General features: G+C 42.4%; 1 protein-coding gene across 1 annotated transcript in view; it reads left to right on the forward strand.

Annotated features, from left to right (window-relative positions):
* Positions 1-14,249, forward strand: part of si:ch211-1i11.3 (mitogen-activated protein kinase kinase kinase 5) — a 34,558-nt gene that overhangs the window by 7,302 nt on the left and 13,007 nt on the right. The window contains exons 8-15 of the mRNA XM_021595434.3: positions 340-499; positions 3,553-3,703; positions 4,098-4,202; positions 4,574-4,626; positions 6,379-6,474; positions 7,152-7,236; positions 7,912-8,045; positions 8,757-8,884. Coding sequence (XP_021451109.2) covers positions 340-499; positions 3,553-3,703; positions 4,098-4,202; positions 4,574-4,626; positions 6,379-6,474; positions 7,152-7,236; positions 7,912-8,045; positions 8,757-8,884 — 912 coding nt within the window. The remainder of the gene's footprint in view (positions 1-339; positions 500-3,552; positions 3,704-4,097; positions 4,203-4,573; positions 4,627-6,378; positions 6,475-7,151; positions 7,237-7,911; positions 8,046-8,756; positions 8,885-14,249) is intronic.

Below are 14,249 nucleotides of genomic sequence, written 5' to 3' on the forward strand. Positions count from 1 at the left end.
AATTGCTTAAGTAAACTACAATTGCCTTGTTTTTATTTGTAATCCATGCCGGTAATCAACCACAGTGAATGTGGGCTAATTGTTGGTGCAGTCCTACTCCCTGCCAATCACTATCATCATTACTAACAGTCTGCATAAGGACACTAAATAATTATACCCCTACATTATTTATTAATGCATGTCACTGTTATTCTTTTTGGGCTTCTGTGCCATGTCATGTCTTCTTTCGTTACATTTCGATGCCATACTGTTAGCCTGAGGAAAAAAAATAAAAATATTCTCACTATCCAACCTCTGTGTCTGTCTGCGCCCGTGTGTGTTTGTTGTGTGTGTTTCCAGGCGTGACCCTGAGCAGCCTGCTGGGGAGGAAGGGCAGCTTGGAGAAGATGCAGGACTACTGGGACGTAGGCTTCTACCTGGGAGCCAGCATCCTGGCCAACGAACACAGGAAGGTCATCGAGGCTTCAGAGAAACTCTACCGGCTCAATGCACCCATGTGGTGAGAGGACTCACAGTTCATCTTGTTAGATCCTATGGTCATTGTCACTGCAAACATTCAAGACAGCACAAACAGATCTGGGACCAGGCAGGCATTCTTGATGTGAAATATATGAGCATATCATTCTAACAGATTCCTCAATAACACTGATGTTTATATGAACCTGTTTTTTTGAGATTGAGATGATTAGAAACCAGGATGAGGGGCCACATTTCAAAATATCCTGTTAAAGGGCAAGTACAGTCATCCGGATTAAATGTAAAATATACTTTTTTTTTTTCACCATTTAAAAAATGCTCCAAATTTGAGGAAATGCACTTCTTCTCTCATGTCTAACTATCAGTAAGACTGAAAAGACAGGCTGAGTGGGGGGAGCTCGCCTTGACTGACAGTTCTTTGAAATACTTATGACAAGGAATTTGGATGTAATGAGCAGTGTTGCAGTGAGATCATGAAGTTAGCTAGCTAGTTCATCTTGTAGCTAGTTCATCTTGGACAATTTCAGTTGAAACTAGACAGGGTGAGGTCTGGGTGTGCCTCATAAAATATATACCGTTGAAATTGGAAGTTTACATACACCTTAGCCAAATACATTTAAACTCAGTTTTTCACAATTCCTGACATTTATTCCAAGTAAAAAATCCCTGTTTTAGGTCAGTTAGGATCACCACTTTATTTTATGAATGTGAAATGTCAGAATAATAGTAGAGATAATTATTTATTTAAGCTTTTATTTCTTTCATCACATTCCCAGCGGGCCAGAAGTTTACATACACTCATTAGTATTTGGTAGCATTGCCTTTAAATTATTTAACTTGGGTCAAACGTTTTGGGTAGCCTTCCACAAGCTTTCCACAATAAGTTGGGTGAATTTTGACCCATTCCTCCTGACAGAGCTGGTGTAACTGAGTCAGGTTTGTAGGCCTCCTTGCCCGCACACGCTTTTTCAGTTCTGCCAACAAATTTTCTATAGGATTGAGGTCAGGGTTTTGTGATGGCCACTCCAATACCTTGACTTTGTTGTCCTTAAGCCATTTTGCCATAACTTTGGAAGTATACTTGGGGTCATTGTCCACTTGGAAGACCCATTTGTGACCAAGCTTTAACTTCCTGACTGATGTCTTGAGATGTTGCTTCAATATAACCACATCATTTTCCAGCCTCATGATGCCATCTATTGTGTGAAGTGCACCAGTCCCTCCTGCAGCAAATCACCCCCACAACATGATGCTGCCACCCTTGTGCTTCACGTTTGCGATGGTGTTCTTCAGCTTGCAAGCCTCCCCCTTTATCCTCCAAACATAACAATGGTCATTATGGCCAAACAGTTCTATTTTTGTTTCATCAGACCAGAGGACATTTCTCCAAAGAATACAATCTTTGTCCCCATGTGCAGTTGCAAACCATAGTCTGGCTTTTTATACGGCGGTTTTGGAGCAGTTGCTTCTTCCTTGCTGAGCGGCCTTTCAGGTTATGTCGATATAGGACTCGTTTTACTGTGGATATAGATACTTTTGTGCCTGTTTCCTCCAGTATCTTCTTCCTGAGCTGTATGATGGCTGTGTGGTCCCATGGTGTTTATACTTGCGTACTATTGTTTGTACAGATGGTCGTGGTACCGTCAGGCGTTTGGAAATTGCTCCCAAGGATGAACCGGACTTGTGGAAGTCTACTATTTTTTTTCTTCTGAGGTCTTGGCTGACTTTTGATTTTTCCATGTCAAGCAATGAGGTACTGAGTTTGAAGGTAGGCCTTGAAATACATCCACAGGTACACCTCCAATTGACTCAAATGATGTCAATTAGCCTATCAGAAGCTTCTAAAGCCATGACTTAATTTTCTGGAACAGTCAACTTAGTATATGTAAACTTCTGACCCACTGGAATTGTGATACAGTGAGTTATAAATTAAATAATCTGTCTGTAAACAATTGTTGGAAAAATTACTTGTCATGCACAAAGTAGATGTCCTATCCGACTTGGCAAAACTATAGTTTGTTAACAATAAATGTGTGGAGTATTTGAAAAATGAGTTTTAATGACTCCAACCTAAGTGTATTTAAACTTCTGACTTCAACTGTGTGTATATATGTGTGTATGTATATATAGATATATGTGTGTGTGTGTTTTTATGTTGACTGCCAGACCATATTCATAAACCATGACTATCAATGATGTCAGGATCTCCCATTTGGCATGTGTCTTCTGTTGCATTTTGCAGCAGATCTGACAGATTTTTATATTTTACCTTTATTTAACTAGGCAAGTCAGTTAACCCACAAAATACGCATTTGTTCTTGACTGCCTTGTTCAGGGGCAGAACAACAGATTTTTCCTTGTCAGTTCGGGGATTCGATCTTGCAACCTTCTGGTTATTAGTCCAACACTCTAATGTTGACATGACAACTGCGTCTGAGTTTTGAACGACCCCCCCCCCCCCCCACCCCTTTTGTTCCATGCTGACTGAAGAACTAGCTAGCCAGTAACTAGCAAACACCAGACACAGATGAAAGGGGGAACCTAAAATTATCTTTGCCATTTAAAGAATAGGAGAAACCTGTAATTTGATGTCACCTTGCAGTCAAATTTTAGCACCAGTAGACTAGCTAGCTATGTAAACCACACCTTCTATGCTGATGGTTACGAGTCGGTACTTATTTAAATTAGGCAAGAGAATATATGACGTTACCATTGGTGTATTAAATTGAGGACTTTATGTGATGTCACACGAAACCCTAAATTATCCCGCCACCTGAATTCAAGTGTTTGACACGGGGGTAGGGGACCAGTAACTTTATGATCAGACTTGATCAATGTACCAGCAACAGTCATTTTTCCTACTTTGTTCATCCTACTTTGATTTGGTTTCATCTAAATATCATCCATTTGATGAAAAACATGATTTTGACTATGCTGGACCTTTTAATGTTAAAGATACTGGCCATTTAGGGGACACCTTTCCCCTAAGCAAAAGTTTGGCATGACCTCTTTTAAGGTCAATGCTTTGAACTTTGATTTTGATTTTCAAATACTTATTCGCATCTTTCTTTTGAGGTATGTGGGCTCGATCATGGAGACGTTCATCTTGTACCATCAGTTCACCAAGCCCCCGGAAGTGAAACCGTCTAAACAGGAGACTGTGGACTTCTGGATGGAGCTGTTGCTGCAAGCCTGCAAGCCCACTGTTTCCACTGACCGCTGCCCAGTAAGTCCTCACCACAGCTCCCAGTACATTCAGCTTTATTTAGTTAGAGCATAGCGGCATGTTTCCAAGTCACTCTGTCAGACACTACCGCTCCAAGTACTCCCAGTTCCTCAAACCCACATTGCTTTGTGAGACCTCAATAGATTCTCTCTGCCTAGTATATAACAGTTCTGGGCATTCAAATGCAGTGCAGTAAAAAATGTTTGCTTTTCCATGCATTTAACTGCACGGTCATGGTCAGATAATTGCTAATGATGTTGGCACTTGGCGTCACCCTGCCGGGAGAGTTTGTCATGTTGACAATGTACAGTACCTTTCCGCAGCAAAAGTATTTGGAAAAGTAACCTTTTAATGCCAAAAACTGTTATCGCCATTAACCATTGCCGTTCCTCAGGTTCTGATCTTGGAGCAGACCAAAGTGCTCCAGCCCACTATAGTGTGTGTGAGTGAGGAGGATGACAGCTGCACGGTTCGGCTCACCCATATCACACCCCTGAAGGTACAGACCATGTTTGGCATGACAATGACCGTAAGAGTTGGCTATACAGGACAAGCAGATCTGGGACCACGTGAACAGACCCCTCTACCGCCTTGTAGATATTGAACTACTGAGTTATACTGTACAGGTCTACAGTTTTCAACCTGTTAAGACATAGAAAATGGTAGTTCAGGAATGGTGTGTTTAACCAGAATAGGCGTGGAGTGTTTTCAAAACGGCACCACGTCAGTGACGGGAAAGAAGACATGCCTATAATCGCCTAATGAGGATGTGTGCCACCCGCGCGCGCGCGCGCGTGTGTGTGTGTGTGTGTGTGTGTTTAGACTGTTGAGTCAGCATTGTGACAGTTTGCCATGTCTTCCCTTCCATAGAAAGGCCAGAAAGCCCAGTGGACTTTCCCAGCCTCGCAAATCCGGGGAGTGAGGTACGGTAACACAGTACAGAGTGTGCTAATATTTCTGGCTCTGTGATGTGTGGGTGTGTCATGTTCACGCCTGCAGCCCATACACATCACCAGGGCTAGTCTACCAGACCTAGGCTCAAATACTTTTTGAACTATTTCAGCGTTTCCTTTAGCCTGCCTGGAGTTCCAGATGGGCGGAGTTTGCAGGTTTGCGACGACTCTATTGGTTCCATTGCGCCAGGCAAGCTCAATCAAGCCCAGCTAAAGTATTTGAAAGGATTTCAAATAGTATTCGAAGCCAAGTTGCGGTCTACTGAGTCTAAACACTATCTGTCTGGTGGACTTGGCCACTGGCCATCAGGGTGTTTTGGTCTGTGTTGTTTTCAAAGACTTTGACTGGATGTGTGTGTGTGTGTCCGTGTCTATTTGGCTGTGGAGGTCACTGTGTACTTTACCCTTGTTTTGCCTACCGAACTGCCTCCAGGGCGATAGATTTATTTTCTTTCAGTTTATATTGGCAACACTGTCACCCAGGGCTGGGCGATATGGCCAAAATCTTATATCCCGATATAGGTCATTTCATATCCAGATAACAATACATATCACGATATAGCACATTTTCTGTAAATTCAATGAATAAATAGTTGATATAAAATGACTACATGTAAAGGCCTATTTCTTATTACATTTAGAATTATACCCAACAAATAAAAGGTACTTACTCATGTTTTGATTATTTCTCCTTTTTTTTAGAACCTTTGTGCAAATTTTCAATTAAACATGTAACAAAATATGAATGTATAAAATCTAAAAAGGTAAATAGAAAACATTTCAACTGTTATAATAAATATTGTTAGGGGCTTGCCTGTTTTGCATGTTATTTTGGCATTAATACGTGTCACATATCAATTTGCATTTGGTACCTTGGGTCGAGCGTTAGCACCAACTCACGAAACCCCCGTTTCTCGACCATGTATATTGGGGCCGTGTCTTTGCAGATGTAAGTTGTAACGGCAGCTGTTATCTCCTTCCATCTTCGTGATTCTTTACCATATGGTGTGCCGCGGGCAAAAGCCTCTTGCAATGTCTGACTCGGGGGTTTGTTTTGAGCACTTGACTGTACTTTTCTGGGTCTCATCGGTAGACTCTCTCCGCACTGTTTCACATGATTCTTACGCAGGTGGTTAAAGAGGTTAGTGGTGTTTGAGCCTGTCGTCGGGACCGGCCTGCGGCATATTTTGCAGTGGACGGTTTTCTATTCTGTACCAGACTTTTCATACCCAAACCACGTCCATGCGACCGAAGTAGCCCCTGTTTTAGGTACGAACTCCGTGTCTCCGTGCTCTGTGTCACGTTCACTCCCCTCCATGTTTGTTTGTGTTGCAAATTTCCTTCCACACGGCACATTTGATGAAAAATATTGCCTTGTGTGATTTGCTACACAACGACGTAAACGAAAGAGCATAATATGAAACGATAAAAAAACGTCTTTCATCACACGATATATAGCGTCATATCGCCCCGCCCTACTGTCACCTGGTGGCTTCAGACGTATCAGTATTTCAATCTATACGAGATGGAAAGAAAACATCCTTCTCTGAATTGGAGAGCCACATATTTAATGTGCCATTGTCTTAATTCATATTCCCTTAACTTTGTTTGCCTGCGTTGGTATTTTGAGAATACTTGTTGTTATTTCATTGTGGCGCCGCTGTTAGCGTTGAAGTGTTGTGTAGCTCTTAATGCCCCTCTTTAACCTTTTGACCGGCTCAGTGTTTCCAAGTTTGACGAGCGTAGCTGCTTCCTGTATGTCCTGGAGAACTCGGATGACTTCCAACTCTGCTTTCCCAGTGAGCTGCACTGTAAAGGGTGAGACCCACACACGTACAAACACACGTGTACATAGGCACGCACGCACAAACGCACACCAAAAGGCAGCCTTTAGCCCAGCTGTCTAGCAGGAAGGGGTGTAACAACCAACCATATCAACCATTGATTCATTCCCCACATTCTCCACACAAAACCTACATACAGATTGGGCCTGTTCTTTCAACCATTATCACATGATTTGATTGTGTTGACATGACAACTGTTAATGTTTATTTTACTCTGGCCTAGTGAAAATAGAGCCTGCTTCTCTCTCTCCCCTTTTGGTATGAATTGATAGGGATGTGCATTTTACATTGTGTGCTAATACAGTACAGTATTAGCTAGGTGTTGTGTATTGGGATACAGTAAATCCCAGGTGTTATCCAAGACTTTCTGAGAAGGAAGGAAGTAGCAAGTGGTTTTCATAGTAGTGTTTGTGGAATCAGTGAAAGGCGAATAACAGGCAATCGAAAGGTCCCCTTTAATACTTCATGACATATAAGATTGATAACAGTGCCGTGTACTGAATTTGTTTGTGTACGTTTCTGCAGGTCTTATCTATGATTTGCCTGTGAGGTCTATGAATATATGACTGACTGATATGTGACATGCTCACATGTATTTGAACAGTCTTTTCCACGTGATTTAGTTTCTTGTGTGTGCTGTTTCTCCATCAGGTTCTGTGAGATGGTCAATTCTCTTCTAACCCAGGCAGAAGCCCCAGTGGAGTACTCCAACGAGCTCACTGGAGGATTACTGGAGGTCAGCTAGGTTCTTTCTCAATTTATATTTCCTCTCCTCTTTCCTCCTCCTGCAAATGCATTGAAAATCAGGGTTTGAGGGGTGAGACATAGGACCTTCTCCTAAAATACGGTTGAAAAGGAGGTGAGGAGAAAGGATTCAAGGAGTTGTGGAGACACAAATTGCGATAGGGCCCTAGGATCCTCCCTCTCGAGGCTGCTTTTCTTTTTTGACACCCTCCCCCTTCTAACCTACCAGTACACCAACAAGCCCTGTCATGATGGGGTCAATAGGCGAAAAGTTTCCCTTAACCGTCGCCCAAGTAGTGCTATGGTTACCGTATTCCCCACCCCTCATTTTTGTGTGTGTTAAGTTCCTGGTATTCACAGAACATTGGATTCAGTCCAGCATGTCACTCCAGCTAACCTGGGTTCAAATACTATTTGAAATCATTTCAAATAGTATTTCAGTTCACTGCAGTTCAGAGCAGTAGAAGGTTTCTAAATATACATCCCTTTCCATTGCTTTGTGCTCTCACTCAACCTTTTCTGTTGTGGTTGACTGTGAAATTCTTTACACTATTTCTAACCCACACACTCTCTTAGACACATTTTTTTATTTTTATGAAACACACACACGCACATTTAGTTTCACACCCGTCATCCTGTTGAATTAAACCTCCCTTACGACTTGCAGTTTATCTATGAGACCAGCGAAAACAGAGACAAGGTAGTTCTGGGTAAAGGAACCTATGGCGTGGTGTATGCTGGGAGGGACCTGAGCAACCAAGTCCGCATCGCCATCAAGGAGATCCCAGAGAAAGACAGCACGTATGGAAAACACATTTCCCCTTTTTCTTTTTTTCGCCTGGTCCCAGATCTGTTTTAGCTGTATTGTCAAACAGTGACCATACTTGTTGACACGACAGCACAAACAGATCTGGGACCAGGCTGCTTTTCTTTGCACATGATACCATAAATCCGAATGATTATTTTAGCCTAATATGTGTAATATATTATACAATGTGAGCGAAACGGTTCACGATTAATGATGAGAATAATGAATGCGCAGATGTTTTCCTCAGCATGCCAAATGTCATGTTTGCCCAGTGTCCCCATAGCTACACTGGAATCTACTCCCTGAAGAGATGGATGTCTATTTAGATTTCCCCATTCCTTGTTTACGAGCCTTCGACCTCGACTAAGAGCTGAGCCCCATAGTTCAAGAAATGTTAGTGCTTAGTTCCTCTGCAGAACTAATGGCCACATAGGTTAAAGCAGCACATGACGGGTGATTGTAAAGCTCTCATCATATTCATACAGTACGCGAAGGTCACAGCTACACCATGTCAGCGCAACTGCAATATTGGAGTGAATTTTATGTTGTTTCTCAATGACGGCACAGCCAGCACTAACATTTGTTTATGTTTTGTAGCAATGTTGTTATAACGGCAGAGGAACACTGTCCCATTTGCTAATGCTATGCTAATCTAGTGCCAATGCTAACTGTTGGTTCTTTCCCCATCTGCGTGTGAATCTCAGTTACTCCCAGCCTCTGCATGAGGAGATGGCTCTGCACAAGAGGCTGAAGCACAGGAACATCGTTCAGTACCTGGGCTCTATGAGTCAGGACGGCTTCATCAAGATCTTTATGGAGGAGGTTCCTGGAGGTACAGTGCATAGAAATAGAATCTGTTTCATTCTATATTAAATCTCATTCTGTTTCTATGGTCCCATAAACCAGGTCACAAAAAACCAGTTTTTTCACTGTTTCTAATTTCAACTTTTGTGCCTATCTACTACAAATGTGTAGTCTTTAGACAAGTCTTTCTATCATTCCTTCACTTGGTATGTACAGTATTCATTCTCACTGACGGAAGTTTTGGTAATCTTGTCCTGCTTTACCTTTTTAAACTGCCATACAGCTAATGGTTTCAGTCTTCACTTCTCGGTTGTTGTTGTGCCTCTCTACTCATTCTCCTTCTTTCAATTTCTCTCCACCACTCACACTGGTACTGTATTCACTCATTCTCTCATCAATACTTCCAGTCTTGCTCATCTTTCTCTGCTCCCCTACTTATGAAACTGTCACATCAATCAATTAAATGTATTTATAAAGACCTTCTTACATCAGCTGATGTCACAAAGTGCTGTACAGAAACCCAGCCTAAAACCCCAAACAGCAAGCAATGCAGGTGTAGAAGCACGGTGGCTAGAAAAAACTCCCCAGAAAGGCAGGAACCTAGGAAGAAACTTAGAGAGGAACCACGCTATGAGGGGTGGCCAGTCTTCTTCTGGCTGTGCCGGGTGGAGATTATAACAGAACATGGACAAGATGTTCAAATGTTCATAATGATCAGCAGGGTCAAATAATAATAATAATAATCACAGTGGTTGTAGAGGGTGCAACAGGTCAGCACCTCAGGAGTAAATGTCAGTTGGCTTTTCATAGCCGATCATTCAGAGTATCTCTACCGTTCCTGCTGTCTCTAGAGAGTTGAAAACAGCAGGTCTGGGACAGGTAGCCAGCCCGGTGAACAGGTCAGGGTTCCATTGCCGCAGGTAAAACAGTTGAAACTGGAGCAGCAGCACGACCAGGTGGACTGGGGACAGCAAGGTGTCATCAGGCCAGGTAGTCCTAAGGCATGGTCCTAGGGCTCAGGTCTACAGCGAGAGAGAGAGAGCGAATTAGAGGGAGCATACTTTAATTCACACAGGACACCGGATTTGACAGGAGAAATACTCCCGATATAACAGACTGACCCTAGCCCCCAGACACAAACTACTGCAGCATAAATACTGGAGGCTGAGACAGGAGGGGTCGGGAGACAATGTGGCCCCGTCCGACGTTTCCCCCGGACAGGGCCAAACAGGAAGGATATAACCCCACCCACGTTTGCCAAAGCACAGCCCCCACACCACTAGAGGGATATCTTCAACCACCAACTTACCATCCTGAGACAAGGCCGAGTATAGCCCACAAATATCTCCGCCACGGCACAACCCAAGGGGGGGGGGGGGGGGGCTACCCGGACAGGAGATCACATCAGTGACTCAACCCACTCAAGTGACGCACCACTCCTAGGGACGGCATGGAAGAGCACCAGTAAGCCAGTGACTCAGCCCCTGTAATAGAGTTAGAGGCAGAGAATCCCGGTGGAGAGAGGGGAACCGGCCAGGCAGAGACAGCAAGGGTGGTTCGTTGCTCCAGTGCCTTTCTGTTCACCTTCACACTCCTGGGCCAGTCTACATAGGACCAACTGAGGAGATGAGTCTTCAATAAAGACTTAAAGGTTGAGACCGATTCTGCATCTCTCGCATGGTTAGGTAGACCATTCCATAAAAATTGAGCTCTATAGGAGAAAGACCTGCCTCCAACTGTTTGCTTAGAAATTCTAGGGACAGTAAGGAGGCCTGCATCTTGTGACCGTAGCGTACGTGTAGGTATGTATTTGCAAGACAAAATCGTAAAGATGGGTAGGAGCGAGCCCATGTAATTTTTTTATTTATTTGACCTTTATTTAACTAGGCAAGTCAGTTAAGAAATTCTTATTTTCAATGACGGCTTAGGAACAGTGGGTTAACTGCCTGTTCAGGGGCAGAACGACAGATTTGTACCTTGTCAGCTTGGGGGTTTGAACTTGCAACCTTCCAGTTACTAGTACAACGCTCTAACCACTACCCTGCCGCCCCATGCTTTGTCGGTTAGCAGTAAAACCTTGAAATCAGCCCTTGCCTTAACAGGAAGCCAGTGTAGAAAGGCTAGCACTGGAGTAATATGATAACATTTTTGGGTTCTAGTCAAGATTCTAGCAACCGTGTTTAGCACTAACTGAAGTTTATTTAGTGCTTTATCCGGGTAACCGGAAAGTAGAGCATTGCAGTAGTCTAACCTAGAAGTGACAAAAGCATGGATTCATTTTTCTGCATAATTTTTGGACAAAGTTTCTGATTTTTGCAATGTTACGTAGATGGAAAAAAAGATGTCCTTGAAACAGTCTTGATATGTTCGTCAAAAAGAGAGATTAGGGTCCAGAGTAACGCCGAGGACCTTCAGTTTTATTTGAGATGACTGTACAACCATCAAGATTACTTGTCAGATTCAACAGAAAATCTCTTTGTTTCTTGGGACATAGAACTAGCATCTTTGTTTTGTCTGAGTTTAAAAGTAGAACATTTGCCACCATCCACTTCCTTATGTCTGAAACACAGACTTCCAGTGAGGGCAATTTTGGGGCTTCACCATGTTTCATCAAAATGTTAAGCTGTGTGTTGTCTGCATAGCAGTGAAAGTTAACCTTTATGTTTCTGAATGACATCACCCAGAGGTAAAATATATAGTGAAAACAATAGTGGTCCTAAAACGGAGCCTTGAGGAACACCAAAATTAACAGTTGATTTGTCAGAGGACAAACCATCCTCAGAGACAAACTGATATCTTTCTGACAGATAAGATCTAAACCAGGCCAGAACTTGTCCGTGTAGACCAATTTGGGTTTCCAATCTCTCCAAAAGAATGTGGTGATCGATGGTATCAAAAGCAGCACTAAGGACCTGGAGCACGAGGACAGAAGCAGAGCCTCTGTCTGACGCCATTAATAGGTCATTTACCACATTCACAAGTGCAGTCTCTGTGCTATGATGGAGTCTAAAACCAGACTGAAGCGTTTCGTTTACATTGTTTGTCTTCAGGAAGACCGTGAGTTGCTTCGCAACAGCCTTTTCCAAAAATTTAGAGAGGAATGGGAGATTGGATATAGGCTGATAGTTTTTTATATTTTCTCGGTCAAGGTTTGGCCTTTTCAAGACAGGTTTTATTACTGCCACTTTTAGTGAGTTTGGTACACATGGTTTATTATGTTCAACATAGGAGGGCCAAGCACAGGAAGCAGCTCTTTCAGTAGTTTAGTTGGAATAGGGTCCCGTATGCAGCTTGAAGGTTTAGAGGCCATGATTATTTTCATTAATGTGTCAAGAGATATAGTATTAAAACACTTGATTGTCTCCCTTGATCCTAGGTCCTGGCAGAGTTGTGCAGACTCAGTACAACTGAGCTTTGGAGGAATACATATATTTAAAGAGGAGTCTGTAATTTGCTTTCTAATTGATCATGATCTTTTCATCAAAGAATTTCATGAATTTATGACTGCTGAAGAGAAAGCCATCCTCTCTTGGGGAATGATGCTTTTTAGTTCGCTTTGCGACAGTATCAAAAAATACATTTTGGATTGTTCTTATTTTCCTCAATTAAGTTGGAAAAATAGGATGAACGAGCAGCAGTGAGGGCTCTTCGATACTGCATGGTACTGTCTTTCCAAGCTAGTCAGAAGACTTCCAGTTCAGTGAAACGCCATTTCCGTTCCAATTTTCTGGAAGCTTGATTCAGAGCTAGGGTATTTTCTGTATACCAGGGAGCTAGTTTCTTATGACAAATGTTTTTGTTTTTAGGGGTGTGACTGCATCTAGGGTATTACACAAAGTTAAATTGAGTTCCTCAGTTAGGTGGTTAACTGATTTCTGTACTCTGACGTCCTTGGGTAGGTGGATGGAGTCTGGAAGGGCATCTAGGAATCTTTGGGTTGTCTGAGAATTTATAGCACGGCTTTTGATGATCCTTGGTTCAGGTCTGATCAGATTATTTGTTGCAATTGCAAACGTAATAAAATGGTGGTCCGATAGTCCAGGATTATGAGGAAAAACATTAAGATCCACAACATTTATTCCACGGGACAAAACTAGGTCTAGAGTATGAGTATGGCAGTGAGTAGGTCCGGAGACATGTTGGACAAAACCCACTGAGTCGATGATGGCTCCGAAAGCCTTTTGGAGTGGGTCTGTGGACTTTTCCACGTGAATATTAAAGTCACCAAAAATGTGAATATTATCTGCCATGACTATAAGGTCCGATAAGAATTCAGGGAACTCAGTGAGGAATGCTGTATATGGCCCAGGAGGCCTGTAAACAGTAGCTATAAAACGTGATCGAGTAGGCTGCATAGATTTCATGACTAGAAGCTCAAAAGATGAAAACGCAGTAGTTTTTGTATATTGAAATTTGCTATCGTAAATGTTAGCAACACCTCCGCCTTTGCGGGATGCGCGGGGAATATGGTCCCTAGTGTAACCAGGAGGTGAGGCCTCATTTAACACAGTAATTTCATCAGGCTTAAACCATGTTTCAGTCAGGCCGAAAACAATAGGTGTAGACTTTACCGTGAAATGCTTACTTAGAAACCTTTTCCCAACAATGCAGAGTTAAAAAATAATAATACAAAAATTACAACTAAATAGCAAAAAAGGAAATGTTAACACAATAAAATAACGAGGCTATATACAAGGAGTACCGGTACCGAGTCAATGTGCAGGGGTACGAGGTAGTTGAGTTAATTTAGGTAATATGTACATGCAGGTAAGGGTAAAAGTGACTAGGCAATCAGGATAGATAATAAACAGAATAGTGTGTGTGTGTTGGCGTGTCAGTGTAGTATGCTTGAGTGTGGGGGTAGAGTCCAGTGAGTGTGCATAGAGCCAGTGCAAGAATGTTTCCAGGAAGTCTGGAGGTCTTTTTGGTGTGTGTTTGTGTCTGAATGTGTGCGTGTGTGTGTCTAATTCAGTGCTATAGCTGCAGGCAGAATATGACACAGGAAGTGTGGGTGTTTCCAGTATCACAGTGATTGAGAAAAATGGATTTCACAATGCAATCAAGTCACTGATGTACCAGTGTAAAAATAAAAAAAAGTGAGAATACTTTAAAAAGTCATGTTTTATTGTTTCCCAGAGCGTTCGTAACGTTAAGATCATCGTTAGAACCTTCTTTAGTAGCCGAGGTGATTCCCAGTTCCTTCGTTAGTAATGTGGCACATCTAGTGATCCAGACCACTCATAGCGCAGCCAAAGTGCATCATTATATGCATTTATTTTGCCCTTTCGCCACACTTTATTCACAGGTTTTCGCTAAACAGCATAAACATCTTGATTTTTTTTTTTTCTGTCTGACTTCGACTACCGTTACCTTCAGAACTAAGTTGACTACAA

This window comes from Oncorhynchus mykiss, chromosome 3 (assembly GCF_057628025.1).
Source record: "Oncorhynchus mykiss isolate SJ-2025 chromosome 3, ASM5762802v1, whole genome shotgun sequence".
Lineage (NCBI taxonomy): Eukaryota > Metazoa > Chordata > Actinopteri > Salmoniformes > Salmonidae > Oncorhynchus > Oncorhynchus mykiss.